This window comes from Ptychodera flava, chromosome 5 (genome assembly GCF_041260155.1).
Source record: "Ptychodera flava strain L36383 chromosome 5, AS_Pfla_20210202, whole genome shotgun sequence".
NCBI classification, from domain to species: domain Eukaryota; kingdom Metazoa; phylum Hemichordata; class Enteropneusta; family Ptychoderidae; genus Ptychodera; species Ptychodera flava.
Genome location: NC_091932.1, coordinates 818,516 through 845,641, shown reverse-complemented (window position 1 = coordinate 845,641; position 27,126 = coordinate 818,516). Strand labels below are relative to the sequence as shown.

At 36.3% G+C, this 27,126-nt stretch overlaps 1 protein-coding gene across 8 annotated transcripts in view; it reads right to left on the bottom strand.

Moving 5' to 3' along the window:
* The window catches only part of LOC139132398 (regulator of MON1-CCZ1 complex-like), a 155,120-nt gene that overhangs the window by 39,248 nt on the left and 88,746 nt on the right, over positions 1-27,126 (bottom strand). For 7 of the 8 annotated variants that reach the window (XM_070698741.1, XM_070698736.1, XM_070698738.1 and 4 more), the window contains one exon: positions 8,522-8,681. The exons of the other annotated variant lie outside the window; for it this stretch is intronic. In XM_070698741.1, coding sequence (XP_070554842.1) covers positions 8,522-8,681 — 160 coding nt within the window. The remainder of the gene's footprint in view (positions 1-8,521; positions 8,682-27,126) is intronic. 8 annotated transcript variants of the gene reach the window in all.

Genomic DNA, 27,126 nt, shown 5'->3' with positions numbered 1-27,126 from the left:
CTACCCCTGTCAAAATTTTAAGAGATACCGGGGCTTCCCAGTCTCTTTTGTTGGCAGATACCCTGCCGTTTTCTGAAAAGTCATTTTCAGGTTCTAAAGTTCTTATTAAGGGGGTAGATTGTAATGACTACATTCCTGTTCCTCTCCATAATGTCTATTTGTCTTCGGACTTTGTTTCTGGACCTGTGACTTTAGGTATTAGGCCTTTTTTGCCTTTTGAAGGGATTCACCTTCTTCTTGGAAACGACCTTGCTGGGGACAAGGTCATTACTAATCCACTTGTGACTGATAATCCTAGTTTAGATCAAGATCCAGAGCCAATTGAACAAGAGATACCCGATTTATTTCCTTCGTGTGCAATTACTCGAGCCATGTCAAAGAAAACTTCCGAGAATCAAAATACTCTCAAGAATAATGTCACAGATGTTGACTTAAATGACACCTTTCTCAGTCAGGTGTTTGACACGGATCATTCCGTTATCCCTCGTGGATTTGAAACTTCCAGTAAAACTTCTGCTGACCAAAGTCAGACATTTTCTAGATCAAATCTCATTGCAGAACAACACAAAGACCCAGATATTTTGTCTTTGTTTGACAGGGTAGATGATGAAGGTAAAACTTCGGATAGCTCTGTTTCCTATTATACAAAATCTGGTATTCTCATGCGTAAATGGAGACCTCCAGATGTCTTGGTTGATGACGACTGGGCTATAAAACATCAAATTGTGGTTCCAAAGCCCTACCATGCTGAAATATTGCGCCTGGCCCATGAAACCCCCTGGGCTGGTCACTTAGGAGTCAGGAAAACTTATCATAAAATTCTCAGTCACTTTTATTGGCCTAATCTCAGGCAGGATGTAGCACATTTCTGTAAAACTTGTCACACATGTCAAATGGTAGGAAAGCCAAATCAGACTATTCCAAAGGCCCCTTTACAGCCAATTCCTGCATTTCAAGAACCATTTAGTAGGATACTAATAGACTGTGTTGGGCCCCTACCAAAAACAAGATCAGGAAATGAGTACATGTTGACAATTATGTGTACATCAACTCGGTTCCCAGAAGCCATACCACTGAGAAATATAAAGACAAAGACTATAGTGAGAGCTTTAGTCAAATTTTTCACTTTATTTGGCCTCCCTAAATGTGTCCAGTCCGATCAAGGCTCCAACTTTATGTCTGGAATTTTTCAACAAGTAATGGATCAGCTAGGCATTAAACAGTATAGGTCATCCGCCTATCATCCAGAAAGTCAGGGTGCTCTTGAGCGATTTCATCAAACTTTGAAAAACATGATTAGGACCTACTGTTTTGACACAGAGAAGCAGTGGGATGAAGGAATTCATTTTTTGCTCTTTGCTGTTAGAGAGTCAATTCAGGAGTCTCTTGGTTTTAGCCCATTTGAGCTTGTATTTGGACATACAGTCCGTGGCCCACTCAAGCTCGTTAAAGAGAAATTCCTATCAGACGATGATGATTGTCTGAATATTTTGCAATATGTCTCAGATTTTCGTACAAAACTCTCTAAAGCATGTGAATTAGCCAGAGAAAATCTTAAGTCATCTCAGCAGTCAATGAAAACCAAATATGATAAAAGCACCTCAAAACGGAAGTTTGAACCCGGTCAAAAGGTTCTTGTTCTACTTCCAATTCCTGGAAAACCACTCCATGCTCGTTACTTTGGGCCATATCTAATTGATAAGAAATTGAGTGATTTAAATTACATCATAATAACACCTGACAGGCGTAAACAAAAACAGCTATGTCACATAAATATGCTTAGCCATATTTGGATAGGGATAATCCTACTATAACTCAGCCTGTCAGTGCAGTCAGTTCTGGCCATTATGAAGATAGTGATACTGAAACTGACTTGAGTGAAAATACTCTAAACTCAAAGCTGGGCTCGGTCAAGCTTCAGAACTCAGAAATCCTGGAGAAGCTGGAAGTCTACAAAGTTGGCACACCTCCAGCCAGAACAACAACAACAGGTGAAAGAACTGCTCCACGAATATAAACACCTGTTTCAAGATGTTCCAACGAGGACAAACGTCATCTATCACGACGTTGATGTTGGGGACAGTAAGCCTGTAAAACAACATCCATACAGACTGAATCCAACAAAAGCGAAATATCTCCAGGAAGAAGTCAAATACCTGCTGGACAATGACTTTATTGAACCCAGTAAAAGTAACTGGAGTTCGCCGTGCATACTTGTTCCCAAATCAGATCACAGTTATCGTATGTGCACGGACTTTAGGAAGGTCAACACTTTAACAAAGACAGACACTTTCCCAATCCCGAGGATTGATGACTGCATCGACCGAGTGGGAAAAGCCAAGTATGTGACGAAATTTGACCTACTGAAGGGATTTTGGCAAGTCCCTCTGACGGATCGTGCTCGTGAAATATCCGCCTTTGTTACACCAGACGGATTGTTCCAGTACAAGGTGATGCCATTCGGAATGAAGAACTCTCCGGCAACGTTCCAACGGATGATCAACGACGTCATATCCGGGCTAGACGGGTGTGCAGCCTACGTTGACGACGTCGTCCTGTATAGTGACACCTGGGAGGAACACATCAAGCTCATGCGGAAGTTCTTTGAGAGACTGAGTAAAGCAATGTTGACTGTCAACCTTGCCAAATCTGAGTTTGTATGGGCAAGGGTAACTTACCTCGGACATACTGTAGGACAGGGTGAGGTAAAACCTGTTGATGCCAAAATCAGTGCCATTTCAAGTTTTCCCATACCAAACTGCAAACGACAACTGATGCGCTTTCTCGGTATGGCTGGTTACTACAGAAAATTCTGTCCAAATTTCTCCACAATTACTGAGCCTTTGACTAACTTACTTAAAAAGAAAGTAAAGTTTGTTTGGTCAGAGCAATGCCAACAGGCATTTGATACACTTAAAGCCATACTGCAAAGTGCTCCAGTGTTGTCTGCACCAGATTTCATTTTGCCATTCAAATTAGCTGTAGATGCTAGTGATACGGCTGCTGGTGCTGTTTTATTGCAAGAGGATAGTCATGGTATAGATCATCCTGTTTGCTATTTTTCACGCAAATTTAACAAATCCCAGAGAAACTACTCTACAATCGAAAAAGAGTGTTTATCTTTGATATTAGCTTTACAGCATTTTGAAGTTTATGTTACTTCTTCAAATCAGCCAATAGTGGTTTATATTGATCACAACCCTCTTGTTTTTCTGCAGAAATTTAAAGGCAAAAATCAGAGATTGCTAAGATGGAGTTTAATGTTACAGGAGTTTAATCTTGACATTAGACATATCAAAGGCAGAGACAATTTAATTGCAGACTGTCTCTCTCGTATTAGAAATTATTGTTGTTCACTTTCAGAAATTTTATTGTTGTTCACTTTCAAGAAATTTTACTTTAGAGTAAAACAAAATTTGAGTACTTAAATCCTTTTCAAGATTACATTTGTAAAAGAAAGATTTTTCTTTGAAAAATTTTCTTTTTTTGAAGAGGGGGTGTGTTATGTAGGTCATTTCCCCCCACACTCATCATGACCTGAGTTCAATTAGTCTAGAACATTCCCAAGGTCACTGCCCTTGATGACCTCACAACCTTGAATTCAATTAGTCATGTTTGGAATGTTCTGGAAAGTTGATTAGTTGTGTAAGGGAGATAATTTTAGAACAGTAATTAGCATGTCAATAAAAGTTCTAGATTGTTCTTACATGCCTTTATAAAAGGGACGTGCACAGCTTCCAGTCAGACTTTTGGGATCGTGTCTCTTGTGTGTTACTAAACTCCAGCAGTAGTCATTCTCAAGACTTTTCAAGACCTTCACTGCCAACGCTGGATTTATACTGTGGACTTTGTGCAGTTTCAAGCCTGCAAGCCAAAGGACTGTTCATTCATCCGACTGACTGTTACAACTCTGAGACTGGAGCTCTGCCGTCCCAGCTGAGATAAGTAGTCTGTACACTTTTAAAGCTTGTACTCTATCCCTGACTTAGCAATTAGTTTTATTTTCGTAATAAATTTTGTTTAAACGTTAACTGCTGAGTTCACCCTTTTGTTCGTTTTCTCTGCACGTAACACTATATAATAGTATCTTTAATGTACATAGCAAGTTCCATCAATTTTGGTCATGTAAATTCAAATATATATCCCCAATTTCAAAAATTCATTTAATATGCAAATTGGGAGCTGGATGAAGTAAAAATGCTTAATGACTTTCAATAATGTCTTATCGTAGCATCTTTAATGTACATAGCAAGTTTTGTCAACTTTGGTTTAGTCAATACAGATAAATATCCCTGATTATGAAAGTTCATTAAGTATGAAAATAAGGAATTGGCTAAAGTTCAAATGCTTAATGACTTTCAATAACGTTCTATCATAGTATCTTTAATGTACATGGCCAGTTTCATCACTTTGGTCTCGTCAATTCAGATAAATACCCCTAATTAGTAAAGTTCATAAAATATGCAAATTAGGAATTGGCTGATGTAAAAATGCTGAATGACATTAAATAATGTTCTATCATAGTATCTTAAATGTACATAGCAAGTCTCATCAATTTTGGTCATGTAACTTCAAATATATATCCTTAATTTCAAAAATTCATTAAATATGCAAATTAGGATTTGGATGAAGTAAAAAATGCTTAATGACTTTCAATATGGTTAAATCATAGTATCTTCAATATGCATACCAAGTTTCGTCAATTTTGATCGATTAAATTCAGATATATACTCCTACTAAGGAAATTTCATTAAACATGCATATTAGTAATTATCTTTCACGTCACCCCTTAATATCTTTCAAAGCTGATATATCTTGGTGTGATCAACAGTTGTAGCGAATCTCATCAAATTGTGTGCAGTCGTTGTCAATATATAACAGTTTTTTCTAAAATCATTAATTATGCAAATGAGCAAAGAGTAAGCAAGCCACACCCACCAAAAACTAATCAGTTCTTGCCATTTGCAAACTGAATCTATGTACCAGATTTGATTTTGATCTGATGAGCCGTTTTTGAGATATTGGACCAACAGACAGACAGCCAGACAGACAGACACACAGACACACAGACATCGCTGCGACATATGCTCACGTGTGTCAACACGTGAGCAAAATACTAATCAGTTCTCGCCATTTGCAAACTGAATCTATGTACCATATTTGATTCTGATCTGATGAACCGTTTTTGAGATATTGAGTACACAGACAGACAGACAGACAGACAGACAGACATCGCTGCGACATATGCCGTGAGCAAAAAATGTTTTTGATTTCAATTTCAATCATCACAAGCAAAGCATTATATGAAATTCTAATTATTAATAATATTAAAAAGTAAGTTGTTGAGTTGATAGAGGGAGATTCATCACATTTTATGGGCCAATCAATAACCTGCAGATATTACTGATATCACTGTACCAGATATGAACTGTAAATCCTCTCATTTCATTATATTTTGAAGTTATGTGTAAATTTGAACCTTTACCACATGTTTGCAACTCATTGAAAGTATTATGATCAACATAATGAACAATATTAACTTTATAGGTCATTGAGTATTCAAATACGCAATTAGCTGAAATACAATAGTTAATTTCTTTGACTGCTGTCATTGTATCACCACTTTATATAGCAAGTGTAATTGCCTTTGGTCAAGTCCTTCCAACTATATATTCCAAACTTTGAAAGCTTATTAGATATGCAAACTATAAATTAGCTGACACGAAAACTTAAGTGCGAAATGACTTCCAATATTGGTATAACCTGGTATAATCATCAATGTACATAGCATGTTATGCCAACTTTGATCAAATAAATCCAAGTATATATCCCTAATTAGAAAAATTCATTAAATACACAAATTAGGAATTGGCTAAAGCAAAAATGCTTAATGCCTTTCAACAATGTTAGCCTACATAATAGTATCTTTAATGTACACAGCAAGTTTCATCAATTTTGGTCATGTACATTCAAATATATATCTCTAATTTCAAAAATTCATTAAATATGCAAATTAGGAGCTGGATGAAGTAAAATGCTTTATGACTTTCAGTAACGTCGTATCATAGTATCTTTATGTACATAACAAGTTTCGTCAACTTTGGTCTAGTCAATACAGATAAATATCCCTGATTATGAAAGTTCTTTAACTATGCAAATAAGGAATTGGTTAAAGTTCAAATGCTTAATGACTTTCGATAATGTTCTATCATAGTATCTTTAATGTACATGGCCAGTTTCGTCAACTTTGGTCCAGTCAATTCAGATAAATACCCCTAATTAGGAAAGTTCATAAAATATGCAAATTAGGAATTGGCTGAAGTAAAAATGTTTAATGACATTTAATAATGTTCTATCATAGTATCTTTAATGTACATAGCAAGTTTCATCAATTTTGGTCATGTAAATTCAAATATATATCCTTAATTTTGAAAGGTCATTAAATATGCAAATTACGATTTGGATGAAGTAAAAATGCTCAATGACTTTAAGTAATGTTAAATCATAGTATCCTCAATATGCATACCAAGTTTCGTAAATTTTGATAGAGTAAATTCAGATATATATGCCTAATTAGTAAATTTCATTAAATATGCAAATTAGTAATTATCTTTCACGTCACCCCTTAATAACTTTTACAGCTGATATATCTTGATGTGATCAACATTTGTAGCAAATCTCATCAAATTGTGTGCAGTCGTTCTCCATGTATGTCCGGTTTTTCTAAAATCATTAATTATGCAAATGAGCAAAAAGTAAGCAAGCCACACCCACCAAAAACTAATCACTTCTTGCCATTTTTACACTGAATCTATTTACCAGATTTGATTCTGATCTGATTAGCCGTTTTTGAGATATTGAGCACACAGACAGACAGACACACAGACACACAGACATCGCTGCAACATATGCTCACGTGTGTAAACATGTGAGCAAAAAATGATCAACATGATACATTGCCAGAGGAAGATGCATTCAAGCACATGAACAAGACAACTGTTTATTGCAGCTTATGTACGTCCCTCAGCCATTTCAGCAAGAATACTTACATATATGTTATACCGGTAGGTGTGAATATTTATGAAAATGAACGAGATATCAATTGCAATATGAACAGCTCTCATATATATATATATAATTATTATTATATATGGTGATAAAATTATGACAGTCTTAATAAATTCATACACTATTATGCCAATTACAAATGTAGGTATTGACACACTAGTAAGTCTGCCAACAGTGAGATACAAATTACTCTGTATCATACACAGTAATACTCTGTGCAATACACAGTATACACAAAGTACTGTATCATACACAGTAATACTCTGTGCAATACACAGTATACACAAAGTACTGTATCATACACAGTAATACTCTGTGCAATACACAGTATACACAAAGTACTGTATCATACACAGTAATACTCTGTGCAATACACAGTATACACAAAGTACTGTATCATACACAGTAATACTCTGTGCAATACACAGTATACACAAAGTACTGTATCGTACACGGTAATACTCTGTGCAATACACAGTATACACAAAGTACTGTATCATACACGGTAATACTCTGTGCAATACACAGTATACACAAAGTACTGTATCATACACGGTAATACTCTGTGCAATACACAGTATACACAAAGTACTGTATAATACACGGTAATACTCTGTGCAATACACAGTATACACAAAGTACTGTATCATACACAGTAATACTCCGTGCAATACACAGTATACACAAAGTACTGTATCATACACGGTAATACTCTGTGCAATACACAGTATACACAAAGTACTGTATCATACACAGTAATACTCTGTGCAACACACAGTATACACAAAGTACTGTATCATACACAGTATACGTAATACTCTGTGCAATACACAGTATACACAAAGTACTGTATCATACACAGTAATACTCTGTGCAATACACAGTATACACAAAGTACTGTATCATACACAGTAATACTCTGTGCAATACACAGTATACACAAAGTACTGTATCATACACAGTAATACTCTGTGCAATACACAGTACACACAAAGTACTGTATCATACACGTAAATACTCTGTGCAATACACAGTATACACAAAGTACTGTATCATACACAGTAATACTTTGTGCAATACACAGTATACACAAAGTACTGTATCATACACAGTATACGTAATACTCTGTGCAATACACAGTATACACAAAGTACTGTATCATACACAGTAATACTCTGTGCAATACACAGTATACACAAAGTACTGTATCATACACGGTAATACTCTGTGCAATACACAGTATACACAAATTACTCAGTGTCATACGCATTATGTATATACATAAATTATTATGTCAGGCACTGAATACACAAATCATTGTGTCATACACACAGTACACAAATTACTCAGTGCCATACACACTACCTGTATACACAAACACATAATTTAACATATGCTTAAGAGTATCTATGCAGATGTACAAGTATGTACAAGTTTAAAGTATTAAGGATACACAATTCACAGGTGATTTGTGTTGCTTGTGCCGTATTAGGAAGTCCTGTCACTTTCAGTCTAAATGGTTTGATTGGCAACGGCGACAATACTGGATGATGATAGGTTACATAGCTGTCATGTGACTCACCACCTAGCTTTATGTCAAATATCATTGTTGTCTGTGAAGAAAAAAATAAATATGATGGTGATTATAATATGGTAGTGATGATACAAGATTTAATATAGCTTTCCACCTATGCGATGACTTATTATATCTTTTGATATAATTCATCACAGCAACTTTTGACGCAAGATTCTCTCAGACTGTTTTTAAACTTTATGTACTTGTGTTCCAAGTGAAGAGTATGTCTAGCTATTTTTTTTACTGTCTTGTTGAGTAAGTTTTGTGTTTTTTTCCTCTGATTTTATGAGCACATGTTCAAATTAAAGAAATAATAAATAAAAATAAACAAATTATTTTCAAATCTGATGTTTGCCATCAAATTGTGAGTAGTAACCAACTATTATACATCAGCTGAAAAGCTATTTATCAAAGAGGTTACTGATTGAGATGTTAGTATTATGAGTCCATATAAGATTACTGCAAATGACCTATCCTGCTAAATTACTGCTAGGGCACATTTTGGTTAGTGCCTATGGCCAGTAACTGCTTTGGCCATATGAAATCTGGCTCATTACTTGAAGCAAAGATATAAAATTATGGTCCCTCTTCAAAACCTTCATGACAACCAGATATGAACTGGAAATGCTCAGGTGTTTCATTATATATTGCAGTTATGTGTAAATTTGAACCTTTGCCACATGCTTGCAACTTCATTGAAAGTGTTATGATCAACATAATGAACAATATTCACCACAGATTAACTCTAAAGGTCATTAGGGTGATACTGAAGGATTCAAAGTGCATGTTGGTTGCTATCGCTGGCAACGTTCCAAGTGCGCACTTTTGCACATGCAAAATCTTACCGTTCCATTGTTTTCTATGGATTTTCGACTCCTGGTATTTTTAAAATGCTCAAAAATCTTTCAACTCTCTCGATTGTAAACCAATTTAGCTGATTTTTTGTAGGATTATTGAAGTCACAGATGAGAATATAGATAAGCATGCGTTTCTAAAAATTCAGGACTGTTTGTGAGATATCATCGTAAAACCCTTCAAAATTTCACTTCACAAAATGACAGTAGATATTTTCCTGTTCAAAAATTGTTTGTACTTGAACAGATAATCTAATCCATGCTAGGGGCTCTAAACAGGTATCTCATGTGTTACATTCTGAAACGTTTTAAATAGAGCTGTAAAATTTGCATATCTGTGACGTCACTGACCAATCGCACCACAAACCTGCGTCTTTTGGAATAGTATGGTTGTGTAAATCTTTATTATGCAAAGAAAACCATGAAAACTTTGCCATTTGATTGATTTTGGAAATTACCCCTAGCAACCGTTGCTTAGCAATTTGAATCCTTCAGTATCGCCTTAAGTATTCAAATATGCAATTAGCTGAAATAAAAATAATTAATTTCTTTGACTGCTGTCATTGTATCACCACTTCAAGTGTAATTGCCTTTGGTCAAGTCCTTCGAGCTATATATGCCAAACTGTGAAAGCTCATTAGATATGTAAATTATAAATCAGCTGACATTAAAATGCAAAATGACTTTCAATAGTTTTAACCTGGTATAATCATCACATTACGGGAAAGCTCAATTAACTTAGGAATACCCTATTTCCCTACTTAGTTATTAGAGGATCAATTTCACAGACCTGCCTTTCCTACAATGGCATTACAATGGCACCAGCTGAATAAGATAAACATCATAATGGAACATTCACACCTTGGGGGATTAAAAGTCTTCTGTTTGTCACCCGAGTTGGTCAGGCAAGGACCTGGGTTTCAGGTACCATGAAAGTTAATGCAGTCTTTCCCTAATGAACGTACATAGCATGTTTTGCCAACTTTGATCAAGTAAATCAAAGTATATATTCCTAATTAGGAAATTTCATGAAATATGCAAATTAGGAATTAACTGAAATGTTCTCATAAAAAATGCGTTAGACTTTGCTGAATTAAAAACGTTAAATTACTTTTAGTTATGTTGAATCAAATTATCTTTAATGTACATAAGCAAGTTTCATCCACTTTGGTGTCGTCAATACAGACAAATATCACTAATTAGGAAAGTTCATTAAATATGCAAATGAAGAATTGGCTAAAGAAAAAATGCTTAATTACTTTCAATAATGTTGTATCATAGTATCTTTAATGTACATAGCAAGTTTTGTCAACTTTGGTCAAGTCAATTCAGTATATCTCCATTTTGGGAAAGTTCTTTCAATATGCAAATTAGGAATTGGCTGAAGTAAAAATGCTTACCTCTGGTATTATGAGCACATTTTCAAATTAAGATTCATCAACTTTAGTCAAGTCTATTCAGATATATATCCCTAATTAAGAAAGTTCATTAAATATATAAATAAGGAATTGGCTGAAGTAAAACTCTTTAATGACTTTCAACAATGTTATATCATGTATCTTCAATGTACATAGCAAGTTTCATGAACTTTGGTCGAGTCAATTCAGATATAAATCTATAATTAGGAGAGTTCATTAAATATGCAAATAAGGAATTGGCTGAAGTAATCAATCATAGTTAAGTATATTCAATATGCATACAAAGTTTCATCAATTTCGATAAAGTAAATTGAGATATATATCCCTAATTAGAAAAGTTCATCAAACATGCAAATTAGCAATTATCTTTCATGTCACCCTTTAATGTCTTTCACAGCTGATACATCTTGGTGTGATCAACATTTGTAGCAAATCTCATCAAATTGTGTGCAGTCATTCTCAATGTATATCCGTTTTTTCTACAATCATTAATTATACAAATGAGCACAAAATAAGCAAGCCACACCCACCAGAAACTAATCAGTTCTTGCATTTACAGACTGAATCCATGTACCAGATTTGATTCTGATCTGACGAGCCGTTTTTCACGATATCACGCACACAGACAGACAGACAGACATCACTATGACATTAGCTCACGTGTGTGAACATGCGGGCTAACCAGATATGTGTAAATTTGAACCTTTGCCACATGTTTGCAACTTCATTGAATTATGATCGATATAATGAACAATATTCACCGAAGATTAATTCTTAAAGGTCATGAAGTATACAAACATGTAATTAGCTGAAATAAAAATATTAAATTTCTTTCATTGCTGTCATTGTATCACCACTTTATAGAGCAAGTGTAATTACCTTTGGCCAAGACCTTCGTGCCATATATGCCAAACTGTGACAGCTCATTAGATATGCAAATTATAAATTATCTCAATGAAAATGTGAAATGACTTTCAATATTGTTATAACGTGGTATGATCATCAATGTCCATCGCATGTTTTGCCAACTTTGATTAAGCAATCCCAGTATATATCCGTAATTAGAAATGATCATTGAAAATGCAAATTAGGAATTAGCTGAAGAAAAAGTGCTTAATGACTTATAATAATGTTGTATCACAGTATCTTTAATATACATTACAAGTTTCATCAACATTGGCCAAGGTAATTCAGGTATATATCACTAATTAGCAAAGTTCATTAAATATGCAAATTAGGAATTGTCTGAAGAAAAAATGCTGAATGACTTTCAATAACATTGTGTTATAGTGTCTTTAATGTACATAGGAAGTTTCATCAATTTTGATCAATTCAGATATATATTCCTAATTAGGAAAATTCATTTAATATGCAAATTAGGAATTGGCTGATGTAAAAATGTCTTTTGACTTTCAATAATGTTATATCATAGTATCTTTGTTGTACACAACAAGATTCAACAACAGCAATCGAGTTCAGATATATATATCCCTAATTAAGAAAGTTCATTAAATATGCAAATTAGGAATTGGCTGAAGTGAAAATATTCAATAACTTTCAAGAATGTTGTATCATAGTAGCTTCAATATATGTAGCAAGTTTCATCAATGTTAGTCCAGTCAATTCAGATATATATATCCCTAATGAGGAAAGTTCATTAAATATGCAAATTAGGAATTGGCTGAAGTGAAAATGCTTAATGACCTTCAATAATGTTAAATCATAGTATCTTCAATATACATACCAAGTTTGGTCAATTTGATCAAGTCAAATATATATATATATCAGATATATATCCCTAATTAGGAAAGTTCATTAAATATGCAAATTATCAACTTTCTTTCATGTCACCCCTTAATGGTTCCCATTGCTGATATATCTTGGTGTGATGAACATTTGTAGCAAATCTCATCAAATTGTGTGCAGTCGTTCTCAATGTATAGCTGTATTTTCTAAAATCATTAATTATATAAAATGAGCAAAAAGTAAGCAAGCCACACCCACCAAAAACTAATCAGTTCTTGCAATTTGTAAACTGAATCTATGTACCAGATTTGATTCTGATCTAATAAGCCGTTTTTGAGATATCGAGGGCACACTCAGATGGACAGACACACAGACAGACATCGATGCAGCATTAGCCCATGTGTGTGAACATGTGAGCTAAAAACTAAAGTATCATTACTTGCACAATAAGCAATTACAATTTGTGACTTTACTAATTAGTGTTGCTTCACATTCAGGAAATAATTCATATTATTTACTAAGTTTAGACTCTTTCACCATTGGTGCATGAGATTATCTTGGATAGGGTAGGAGTATTCCTAAATTTTACACAGCAAACAGTTTGCAATTTAGCAGAAAAAATTAAATCGAACCCTATAAGTGGCAGTCAGATGGGTAATGTCTGCATGTATTGTATGAGCTCCTGATGGAAGTAATGTTAACATTGACAGACAGAAAGACAGACAGAGACACCTAGAGAGATAGACAGACAGCTAGACAGACAGACAGACAGCTAGACAAACCTGGATAACAGAGAATGACGTCAGTCTGTACAAATTTCAAAATCAGTAAATCTTTCTTTGATCATGAAACTTGAACCATAGACAGTCGAGAAAGAGGATGGGAAATTATCACAAAGAACAAAAGAAATGTGAAGAGGCGACGAGCGATATCTTTTGGAATAATTAGAACGTGTGAATCGATTTTTGCATAATTATCAGCTGGGCGATAGCCGTTGCTCGACATCCGGTAGTTCGCAGTGAAAAAAACTTCATTGAACTTATTTGCAGCATAAAGTTGTCTTTCCGATTGAAGTCGGATTCCCTTATCCTAAAGACTGATTTATTCCTAGAAGCGACAAAGAAACATTGCTTTCCTTCTGAATGGCATTAATTCTCTGCTACGAAAAAGGTGTGTTTAGGACACACTGAATGTAAGGCCTGTAAGTATGTTTTGCGAGATTGTACGACAGTTGGATGGCAATTGCATTGTTTTATCAATGGGTATGCAAATCCAATGTAATTTATTCCAGCACAGTTTGTTCAAAGGAAATGCTGCAGCTTCCCATCCTGTTTCTCAACTGTCTATGCTTGAACACTACAAAACTGCATGAATATTAAATATTGGAATTCTTTAGTTACGCACATTCTAGCAGTTCTTTACCAGTCACATTGCTGTATACTTGAAATGCAAATGTAAGCACCTTTGTGGTAAAAAGTTCAGTACATCAGATATTGACTCATTTCTTTTGTAAAATGAAACCGTCCAGCTTTTAGTTCATCTTAATTTGTATGGTGAAAGGCATGCAACAAAATATTGTGTAAATATTGTGTGGGTATCTGAAGTAAGACTTGTTGTTAAAAAAAAATTGCCAATTTAAGTGTTAGGCTGCTTTTGACACATACTAATACATGTTGTTTTAAAAATGTCTTACAAACTAAACTTTCTTGAATGCCCCTTTTTTTGAAAGCCCATGGAACTCCAAAAAGATTAAAAATTCAAGTTCAAAATGACTAATGAATTCAAACTACTGGCATTGAAGAGATGTTCATGATTCAATAAGAATACGTATCTAGTTTGATCCACAGCTTTGTTTAAAATCAAATATTACTTTTGACAAGTCATCGTTGATGACACAGTCCCCACTTGTTAATGGGTACTATGATTACAGGTCCTCAGAGAGGATAGAGTCCTCTTTATTAGGTCTGTGATAAAAATATTTTGATACAGATGGCACTCAATGGCCAAGAATGAGTTCCATGGTGATGAAAACATAAAACCAATTTAGGCCACTATCCTAAAGGTCATTAAATGAGTCAACTGGGAACTAGTTGACAGGATGTTGCAAAACATTTTTTCATTCTATTCTAACACTGATAGATTATCACCGGTACCATGTTTCATAAAGTTTAATGCAGTATTTACAACACTATGAGATAAACATCTGTATAAAGTTTCATCAAATTCGACGTTGTATTTGTGGATATATCACTCTAATTAGGAAAGTTCATTACATATGCAATTACAAATTAATTAAAATGACACTGATAAATATCTTTTTCATTGTTAAAGCAATGTGAGCTTAACATCTGTACAAAGTTTCATGAAATTTGATGCAGTATTTCTTGACATATCAGCCTAATTATGAAACTTCAATAATTGACATGATACTGCTACACAGTACAACAAGTCATCGTTGATGACACAGTCCCCACTTGTTAATGGGTACTTTGATTACAAATCCTCAGAGAGGATAGAGTCCTCTTCATTAATTAGGTCTGTGATAAAAATACTTTGATACAGATGGCGCTCAATGGCCAAGAATGAGTTCCATGGTGATGAAAACATAAAACCAATGTAGGCCACCATCCTAAAGGTCATTAAATGAGTCAACTAGGAATTAATCAACAAGATGTTGCAAAACATTTTTGCATCCTATCATGACACTAATAGATTATCACTGGTACCATATTTTATAAAATTTAATGCAGTGCTTCTGGACATTCACCCTAAAAACAAAAGTTCATCATGATAATGCAAATTAGCAATTAATTTAATTCATTGGATCGTATCACAAAACAAATCGACGTGCATATGTATGATAGGTCAATGTCCTTGTACAAACTTTGAATAAAATCAGTTGAGATATGCCTGAGTTATGGCTCTGTACATGAAAAAATCGTAACAAAATGGCCACACAGCAGCCATATTGGATCGTATCACAAAACAAATTGACGTGCATATCTATGACATTGGTCAATGTCCTTGTACCAACTTTGAATAAAATTGGTTGAAACATGTCTAGGTTAGGTCTCTGTACATAAAAACATCCTAATAAAATGGCCGCACGGCAGCTATATTGGATCCTATCACAAAACAAATTGACGTGCATATCTACATGTATAACATTGGTCAATGTCCTTGTACCAAGTTTGAATAAAATCAGTTGAAACATGTCATAGTATGACATACATACTATGTCATATGTATGACATAGGTCAATGTCCTTGTAGCAAGTTTGAATAAAATCGGTTGATATACGCCTGAGTTATGGCTTTGTACATGAAAAAAATTGTAATAAAATGGCTGCCTGGTGGCCATATTGGATGGTATCAGAAAACAAATGGACGTGCATCTGTATGACATATGAAGTAATCCTTGTACCAAGTTTGAATGAAATCACTCAAGGCATCTCTGAGATATCTGCGTGAACGGACGGACGGACGCACACACGGACGGACGCACGCACGCACTGACATGACCAAACCTATAAGTCCCCCTGGCAGTGTTCTCCCCAGAAATTCTGAAACAGGATCGGCTAATTTGCATAACAATAACTATGTAAATTTATGTTAATTATGCAATACACACATCACTCCATGGCATCAGAAAAAATCCCACAATAAAAGGATAAAGTAACATCTTTCATGCACTTTAAGCACTTCATATATTACATCCATATTTTCATTCAAAGTCTTCCAGTTCTTTCTAGAATAACATTCAAAATCACACGTTTTATGTGAATCCTCTGTAAATACCGGTACATGTTTGTCTGTAGCCAGATTGCTATTCTAAAACCACGGACGTCTTTTTTAAACGTCCATGGCAAAACAGTCACACGGACAAGATCATACGGGACTGAATATTGCACTTACAATTCTGAGTCAGAGAAGCATGCCTGCTGAGAAATATGTTGACTTTAAAACTCAATTCATAATAAATAGAAGCCCGAAAATATTGATACCGGGTATTTTAAAGAACAAGATTTGAAATTGCATAGACTTCTACTTCGACAAACGTACGAAACTTTGACAACTGCGTAGCGTCGGCCGCGGCCATGCATTGTGTGGAGCACACTTGAACACACGCGACCTTTGAACCTATACTGTATACCCTAACCGTACGTACATAGCTGCTGTATTCAGATGATCACACGCAGATTATTTTAGCTCATGTAGTTCCTTTTTATTTCATTTCATGCTGCCTTGAATATTGTAAAACGGGTCATGGGTTTTGAAACTGGATCAAGTGCAATTGTTTCATAAAGTCAATCGAACAAATCCATGCAAGTTACGAATGCGTGACACGAGGTCACACACATGGCTTCAACGTCATGTTGACGTACTGCTACACAGATCTCGAAATGGCTAACTCGGACACACAACGATCTGAACACGCGGCAGTACCATACATTTTTGCATCTGATTTTTGTCTCAATCAATCGTACGATTTCAGCCACTTCTGATCGAAATCACTTTTCCTGACCTTCGGATTCTTACCAGTGCGAGACATTGGTGGCAACGGCAGTTCAACCAGTTGCCTATAGTATAGATGTTTTGACCATGGATCTACCTCCATGCTTTGATTGAGTGCCCGCTGGCAAAGATGCAACACCGAGCCTTTCGTTGAGTATACTCGATGTCCGTTGTATAAAATGGCCGTTATCTGTACGATCGGCAGCGTAACACATTCCATGCTTTTTGAATTTAAGTTTCATCCGTCTTAGCCGATGTTCATTTGCAATACGGCCGGCCTATTTATTCTCCTCGCGGACAAGCGCGACTTTGGGTGCTTTGCACCCGATAATCCTGCCTTATTATGTGTAAAACACCTAAAGCATCGACATGAAAGGAGAACAGTCTAACCATTTCACACATTTTGGCGATGGAATAAACCTTTTAATCATCTGGCATGTCATGTTATCGCCACATTAGAACCGTTTCACACTTGATACGCTCGCTGAAATAAAAGTGACAAAATCGCCGCCGAGAAACAATAGGTCTTCAGCCACATTTAAAGAGAATAAGCGGACATGAAACAGGGTCGGCATGAAAAATAAAGGATCGGGCGAAAAAATAAAGGATCGGGCGAAAAAAATAAAGGATCGGGGCCGATCCTGTTAAACGGCCTGGGGAGAACACTGCCCCCTGGACGGTGTCAGTGGGGACTAATAAAGTAAACCCCTTCACAGAGAAAGATCAGAACTGTATGTATAAGAGTCCACAGGATTGGCCAGGTTTATCCAATAAAATTGGCAGAATTATAACCAGTTGCAAAACATGAATACATGAAATAAAAATATCGTCAATGACGCTGTACCTTCTCTAATGTGTGGCCAGGTCAGGTAATTGGTTGTTGGCATGGAGTTGTTGGCAAATGGTTGATGATGTAGGGGCATGAGGTGGGATATGGACCCAAAGAACCCAAAAGATGATTAAATATATCAATCAAAAAATTCTAAGCTACAGAACATGTATAAACTGCCTAAAGATATTTCAATGTGGAAAAAAAGTTAAATAATTCAGAAATAAGAATTAAGTCCAAAATAGTAATGACAAACTTCCCTGCTGACCTGAGTGTATGTGAAATACACAACCTGGCATCTGTAAATTAAATGTATACCAAGTGAACATTTTAAGTCACTTTTAACTGTTTTTAATGGAATTTCCAAAGAGTCCTATGGAAATGATGAAAAACGCTTATCTGGTCTTGTGTTTGTAAAACCTCATGGCTGATAATTGTAATAGTATTGAAAAAAAATTAAAAGTGAAGAAATTACTGTTTTTAATAGGCATATTTTACTTGAAATACATGACCGTGTAAAGAATATATGCAAAAAGTGTTTAAAAGTAAATTTCTTTTCAACAAGTCATTGACAATGACATAGTCCCCACTTGTAATAGGAGTATTAGTCTTGATGGGGCAGGGAAATGTGGTCATTAAGAAGTATCACTGGAGTGTATATGTTGAGATCTATGTCGTTGTTCCCAATTTGAAACACATGAGGCATGTCTAAGTTATGGTTCTAAATCAGGAAAAAAGATCAGACCTCTAGCTGTATTGGCCAGCCAAGAAATACATATGCGCATAATAATGAGGTACAAGAGGTGACATCTTAAGGTCTAATATCCTATCAGAATTGGAGGGTATAGAACTTGTGGTTACTGAGTTATGCATATACAGTCGCCGCCGCTTTAACGGGATCCTGATAAACGGGATTTCCGTTTAAATGGGACATTTCACTGTGTAACAGAATTTTTACATGTAAAGTTGTATGGTTAAACGGGACATCCTGCCGTTTAATTGGGACATTTTGATGTCGATCAGAACAATAAAGTTGTGATTTCGACAAGTAAACAAAGAATTGTGTCAACAATGTGTCCTTTATTTTACTGACCGACGATTAGCGACTATGTAAACGACCTATCAGACGACCCTTACCGCGTGTGTTAAAAGCTGTAAGTGTGAACAACCGAGCAGTAGGAACCGACAAAAAGGCGGTCTCAAAACAATGGCGGGTTTACGTTAGTGTTTCGCTTACAAAGAAGTTAATTTTCATGTAAAAAGTCCCCAGTGTGAAAACGAAAACGAACAAAAACAACAGGGGGGGGAACAATTTTGACGTGATGACCGTCGTTTACCATGGAACTCTGCAATAGAGCGAACTCATCCTGAGTTCAAAGTTGGCAGTGAGGTTGGCTCCGCCCCTAAAAAGACGTAGTCTGTTGCTTATGGCAACGCGGCTGCCTTCGCCTTTCCTTGTCAATCAAGATTGCGAATCTGTTTCATTGACCTTTAACCCGCTACACGTAACGATAGATCGACGTCTGACTTGCTCGTGATTTAACTTGACATCTAATTTTTTTAGCTGAAAGTCGACCGGCAACAGCATTCAAAACAAAACAGGAAACGTTAAACGCAGAACGGTCAATCACTGTTGCTGTTTACATCATGTCGAAAATGTTACAGGTGAAACATTTTCAACTTCAAGACGTATCAGCATGATTGACTTTGACCGTCGGAAAGTTTCAGCTAAACTGAGATCGAACAAACCGTCGTTCACCGTCGTTTCAAACGCGTACGCAGCTTTTCACAGAGAGACATGGCGGCACTTTTTGTTCATGGGCAACCAATCGCGGCAAGCGATGGCAGTGGGTTTAAATTGTTTCATTTTATCGGTGACATTAATGTGTGAATTTGCGAAAGGTGTCGATAGCGAAAGTGGTTGCCATGCAGGCCTTATAAGACTGGATAGCTTTTCACTCTCTTCAGTTCGAAATTTTCTTCGTGAAAGTGAACATGGCTTCGTCTAAGAAACGCATCGATCTGTCTCTCGCTGATAAAGTGCAGTTGCTCAAGCATTTACAGCTACCCGGTGTTAGCCAGGCATCAGCCGCCAAGAAGTTTGGTGTTTCAACCTCGCAAGTTTCGCAGTTAGTGAAAGCCAAGCAACAGATCTTCGATCAGTTTGACACCGGCAATCACAACCGTAAGCGACAGAGAGCTGGCAAGGAAGAAGAAGTCGGCAGTGCACTGTTCCTATGGTTTCAGCAGAAAATTAGCCAGGGCGCGCGACTCTCTGGGCCGTTGCTGAAGCAGAAGGCAACTGAGCTCGCTGCGGCAGAGGGGAGCGAATTCACTCTATCCGATGGTTGGCTGTCACGTTGGAAAAGTCGCCACAACATCGCCTACAAGAAGGAGCAAGGTGAAAAGCAGAATGCAGACTTCCCAGCGGCCCAACACTGGAGACAACACATCATACCGGCCATTTTGCAAGCGTACAACAAGGATGACATCTTTAATGCAGACGAAACTGGCCTGTATTATCGCGGCCTTCCAGATAAGGGACACTGCCTCAAAGGTGACGAACTGGTGGGTGGAAAGAAGGCAATGGAGAGAATCACCACCCTCGTATGTGCAAACATGTCGGGGACGGAGAAACGCCCACTTTTCATCATCGGCAAAAGTAGGCAACCGCGTTGTTTTCCAAGGGACCCGTCCCGGCTTCCAGTCGACTACGGTCATTCCAAAAATGCTTGGATGACAGGCGAATGGTTTGCAAAGTGGCTGAAGAAGTGGGACGGTGAACTGCGCTGCAAACATGCCGTATCTGTCTGCTGGTGATCAACTGTTCAGCTCATCCGTCAAACATTGCACTGACGAACATTGAGCTGAAGTTCCTGCCACCGAACACGACCAGTTTGATTCAACCTCTTGACATGGGCGTTATCAAAAACTGGATGGGTCACTATAGAGAAGCCGACTGAACTCTCGTGTCATCGCCGCGCTTGACGCCGATCCTGACCGACGAGCTGTTGATGTCGCGAAGCTATTCACCGTCTTGGATGCAATCTACCTAGCGAAGGAGTCGTGGGATGCTGTCAAGCCGCAAACAGTCGTTGGGTGTTTTCGTAAAGCTGGTTTGTCAGACTCTGAGGCTACCGATGCTGCAGTTGATGTCGATCCGCTGGCGGATGTGCCGACTCCAGGAAACATGACGTCAGAAGAATTCAACGATTACATCGAGATGGACAACGCGATTGAGGTCACCGGTGAGCTTTCCGACGTGGAGCTTCTTGAGTCCGTCCGCGAAGCGAAATGGTCGAGGCTGGAAGATCCCGACTCCGACATCGAGAACGAACCACCGCCACTCACCGTGAAAGAACAGATGGACATGGTCGACTACCTTCGCCGGTTCACGCAGAGAAAGGGCATGATTTCTGCCCTACCAATGCTTCGCCAGATCGAGAACGCCGTCTATGCTAACGTTGCAGAAGTGAAGAAACAGCGTACGATCGATTCGTTTTTCAATTAAGTAGACACTCTCACCCAAAAATTTGCACCAGCCTTCAGTAGCTTAAAAAACACAGAGACAACAGAAAAACTGCCTGAAACTTGCTGTCAGCTGACTTTATTGAATGTACGTCTTGCAGTTTTTTGTTTTCCGGTACATGTATTTTTTGTGTGTACATGCCTCTCCGACCTTTTTATGTATATCTTTCATACATACATTTTCTTTTATTCTTCAAAGTTTATTTTCTGTCAGTAATTCATGCATTCCACATTTTGTGAAAGGTGAAATACGTTGCAATAAACAGAAATTTAATGTATCAATGTGCGTGCGATGTAGTCTGTGTATTCACGATAGTGTATGGTGAATGTGTGTGGGTGTGGTCGACCCATTTATAAACCTGCCGCATAATCGGGACTGCCGGTTAATCGGGATAAATTGTCTGCTCCCAAGGTGTCCCGTTTAAGTGGCGGCGACTGTATATGTATAATCAAGGTCAAAGGTCATAGAGGTCACGTGACATTTTGAAAAAAAATTGTATTGCTAATTAATCCCTATATGCCAAAAATCAGACCTCTAGCTCTATTCCCTTGCCCAGAATTAGATGTGTGCATAATTAATGAGGTAAAGCGTGTTGTCATAAGGTCTCCCACCCTACTAAATGTAAAGGACATAGCACTTGTGGTTACGTATTTATCGACATAAACGTATATTTCAGGTCAAAGGTCATCAAGGTCACATGACATTTGGTCAAAAAATTTCTATCCTATTGTTATCCCTATATACCAAACATAGGGCCAAAGTCTCTGAAGCTACTATAGACATGGAAAGAAAATTAAGTGTTTCCGGATTGTATGAAATTATCTCACTAAGGTCATCCTAGGGACCTGTAAACCAAATATTAAAGCTGTCTGACCAGCGTTTTGAAAAAACCATTGTCTCAACAGTTGACAGAGCTCTGCTGTGTTATGTAGAGAATAACCTTTTGTGACACATGTATTGATGAAGAAGGTGGATATCTTTGATAGCTCATTTCAGGATGGCCTGACCAAAAATGGAAAAAAAATTCCGTAAAAATACAGATTTGCATATTTCATCACAATTTTAACAAATCTAAGTTGGGTTATCCCTAGGGACCTGTATACCAAATAACAAAGCTGTCTGACCAGTGGTTATGAAGAAGAAGAAGATTTTTTACCAAAAATGCCTTTTTTGGTGCTAATTTGCATATTTTCAACAATATCAAAAATTAATAAAAAGAGTTTCTCAAAATCATACATTTTATCCACACAACAAATATCAAATCAGTAAGTACTGCAGTTCTCAAGATATTTGAGTGGACGGACGCCTCACAAACGGACATACATATACATACATACATACTGACAGTGCACGCCGGACAGATACCCATCCCAATAGCTTCTATAGACTATATTAGTCTATAGTAGCTAATAAACAAGAGTTAATTACATTCTAATTAAAGTAAACAAGACTTGCTTAAATCAAGATTTTCATCATAAAAAAACAGCATATCTGTCAGGTTATAATGAATCTTAAGCTGGTTATCTTATCAGTATTTTCATCCAATTAACCAAGCACATTTTAACTTTCAAATTAACATTGTAAGTAAGTTCTGTTGAATAAGTTGAGACTGTAGGTACTCAGAGAAAGCACACTGAAGAGACAAATGTTTGAAACTTAAGAAGTTCAAGGTCATCAAAAGCATCATGTAACACTTTCATTGCACTGTTTACACAGATTGCATAATTGCTATAAATAGCACATGAGGAATCTTACAGCCCAGCTTTACCATAAAAACCCTATCACTTTGACCACTCTTTTAATTGACCACTCTATTTTTTCCTCAAAAAGTAATTTTATTTTATCCTTACCAAGTCAACCATAAATGGAAATTAGAACTTTCTCTATCTCTATTTATTTGACCACCCTATCATGACAAACTATTTTGAGCAATTTCTTTTAGATAACATACAGGGCACAATAAATGATGGTTCAGAATATGTCAAAGTTGGGATTCAGGAAAGTTGCCTTTACATGTTTTAATCCTCCAAGATGGTAAGCATTTCACTGTGAACTGTCAAAAAAGTTGAACTTTCTGATAATTCTACACTAAAATTATTTTGGCTTTGATGATTTCCTAATTAATTCAATTATTTAAAATCATATTAATTATTTTTTTCTGGGTGAATTGATAGGGTTTATACAGTACAAGAATTACATACAATGTAAGTCAAATTTTGATCAAAAATGACCAAAAAAAATTCCTTAAAAATACAGATTTGCATATTTCATCACAATTTGAACAAATCTAAGTTGGGTTGTCCCTAGGGACCTGTATACCAAATAACAAAGCTGTCTGACCAGCGGTTATGAAGAAGAAGATTTTTTACCAAAAACGCCTTTTTTGGCATTAATTTGCCTATTTTCAACAATATCAAAAAATTAAAAAAAAAAGTTTCTCAAATCATATTTTTCATCTACACAACAAATATCAAATCAGTAAGTACTGGGGTTCTCAAGATATTTGAGTGGACAGACGCCTCACAAACGGACATACATACATATATACATACATACAGACTGACGACGGACGCCGGACAGACTATAGACATGGATACAAAATTAAGTATTTCCTAACTGTACGATATTATCTCACTAAGGTCATCCTTGGGACTTGTAAACCAAATATTAAAGCTGTCTGACCAGCGGTTTTGAAAAAACAAGTGACTCAACAGTTGACAGAGTTTTGCTGTGTTATGTAGAGAATAACCTTTTGTGACACATGTATTGATGGAGAAGGTGGATATCTTTGATAGCTCATTTCAGGATGGCCTGACCATTGTAAGTAAGTTCTGTTGAATAAGTTGAGACTGTACGTACTCAGAGAAAGCGCACTGAAGAGACAAATGTTTGAAACTTAAGAAGTTCAAGGTCATCAAAAGCATTGTAAGGAATCATGTAACACTTTCATTGCACTGTTTACACAGATTGCATAATTGCTATAAATAGCACATGAGGAATCTTACAGCCCAGCTTTACCATAAAAACCCTATCACTTTGACCACTCTTTTAATTGACCACTCTATTTTTTCCTCAAAAAGGAATTTTATTTTATCCTCAGCAAGTCAACCATACATGAAGATTAGAACTTTCTCTATCTCTATTTATTTGACCACCCTATCATGACAAACTATTACGAGCAATTTCTTTGAGATAACATACAGAGCACAATAAATGATGGTTCAGAATATGTCAAAGTTGGGATTCAGGAAAGTTGCCTTTACATGTTTTAATCCTCTAAGATGGTAAGCATTTCACTATGAACTGTCAAAAAAAGTTGAACTTTCTGATAATTCTACACTAAAATTATTTTGGCTTTGATGATTATTCAATTATTTAAAATCATATTAATTATTTTTTCTGGGTGAATTGATAGGGTTTATACAGTACAAGAATTACATACAATGTAAGTCAAATTTTGACCAAAAATGACCAAAAAATTCCTTAAAAATACACATTTGCATATTTCATCACAATTTGAACAAATCTAAGTTGGGTTGTCTCTAGGGACCTGTATACCAAATAACAAAGCTGTCTGACCAGCGGTTATGAAGAAGAAGATTTTTTACCAAAAACGCCTTTTTTGGCATTAATTTGCCTATTTTCAACATTATCAAAAAATAAAAACAAAAATTCTCAAAATTATATTTTTCATCTACACAACAAATATCAAATCAGTAAGTACTGCGGTTCTCAAGATATTTGAGTGGACGGACGCCTCACAAACGGACATACATACATACATACATACATACATACATACATACATACAGACTGACGACGGACGCCGGACGGATACCCATCCCAATAGCTTCTATTGACTATAGTCTATAGTAGCTAAAAATCAGACAGCCACCTCTATGGGTTTGCTCAGAATGAGATATACGCATAATTAATAAGGTACAGTATGAAGCATCATAAGGTCTCCCATCATACCATATATGAAGGTTGTACCACTTGTGGTTACTGAGTAATGGACAAATATGTATATTTGAGGTCAAAGGTCACGAGTCATGTGACATTTTGTCAAAAAATTGTATTGCTAAGTTATCCCTATATACCAAAAATCAGACCTCTAGCTCTATTGACTCGCTCAAAATTAGATATGTGCATAATTAATGAGGTACAATATGTGGCGTCATAAAGTGTCCCATCATACCATACATGAAGGGTGTAGCACTTGTGTTTACTGAGTTATGGACAAATATGTATATTTGAGGTCAAAGGTCACCAAGGTCACATGACATTTTGTCAAAAAAAATTGTAGTGCTAAGTTATCCCTATATACCAAAAATCAGACCTCTAGCTCTATTGGCTCACTCAAAATTAGATATGCGCATAATTAATGAGGTACAATATGTGGCGTCATAAGCTGTCCCATCATACCATATATGAAGGGTGTAGCACCTGTGGTTACTCAGTTATAGACAAATATGTATATTTGAAGTCAAAGGTCACCAAGGTCACATGACATTTTGTCAAAAAAATTGTATTGCTAAGTTATCCCTATATACCAAAAATCAGACCTCTAGCTCTATTGGCTCGCTCAAAATTAGATGTGCACATAATTAATGAGGTACAATATGTGGCATCACAAGCTGTCCCATTATACTATATATGGTGTAGCACTTGTGGCTACTGAGTTATGGACAAATATATATATATTGAGGTCAAAGGTCACCAAGGTCACATGACATTTTGTCAAAAAAATTGTAGTGCTAAGTTATCCCTATATACCAAAAATCAGACCTCTAGCTCTATTGGTTCGCTCAAAATTAGATATGCGTATAATTAATGAGGTACAATATGTGGCGTCATAAGGTGTCCCATCATACCCATACATGAAGGGTGTAGCACTTGTGGTTACTGAGTTATGGATAAATATGTATATTTGAGGTCAAAGGTCACCGAGGTCACGTGACATTTTGTCAAAAAAATTGTATTGCTAAGTTATCCCTATATACCAAAAATCAGACCTCTAGCTCTATTGGCTTGCTCAAAATTAGATATGCGCATAATTAATGAGGTACAATATGTGGCGTCATAAGCTGTCCCATCATACCATACATGAAGGGTGTAGCACTTGTTGTTACTGAGTTATGGACAAATATGTATATTTGAGGTCAAAGGTCACCGAGGTCACTTGACATTTTGAAAAAAAATTAGTATTGCTAAGTTATCCCTATATACCAAAAATCAGACCTCTAGCTCTAGTGGCTCGCTCAAAATTAGATATGCACATAATTAATGAGGTACAATATGTGGCGTCATAAGCTGTCCCATCATACCATTTATGAAGTGTGTAGCACTTGTGGTTACAGAGTTATTGACAAATATATATATTTGAGGTCAAAGGTCACCAAGGTCACGTGATATTTTGTCAAAATATCTGAGATATCTGTGTGAACGGATGGACTCACGGATGGACTCATGGACAGAAATGCTTCAATCTATAAGCCCCTGGACTTATCTGTGGGGACTAAAAACTGTGTCACTGCATTCTTTTTGCAATATGAATACGATGAGAAACTAAATTTTTATTTTTCTTGGCCT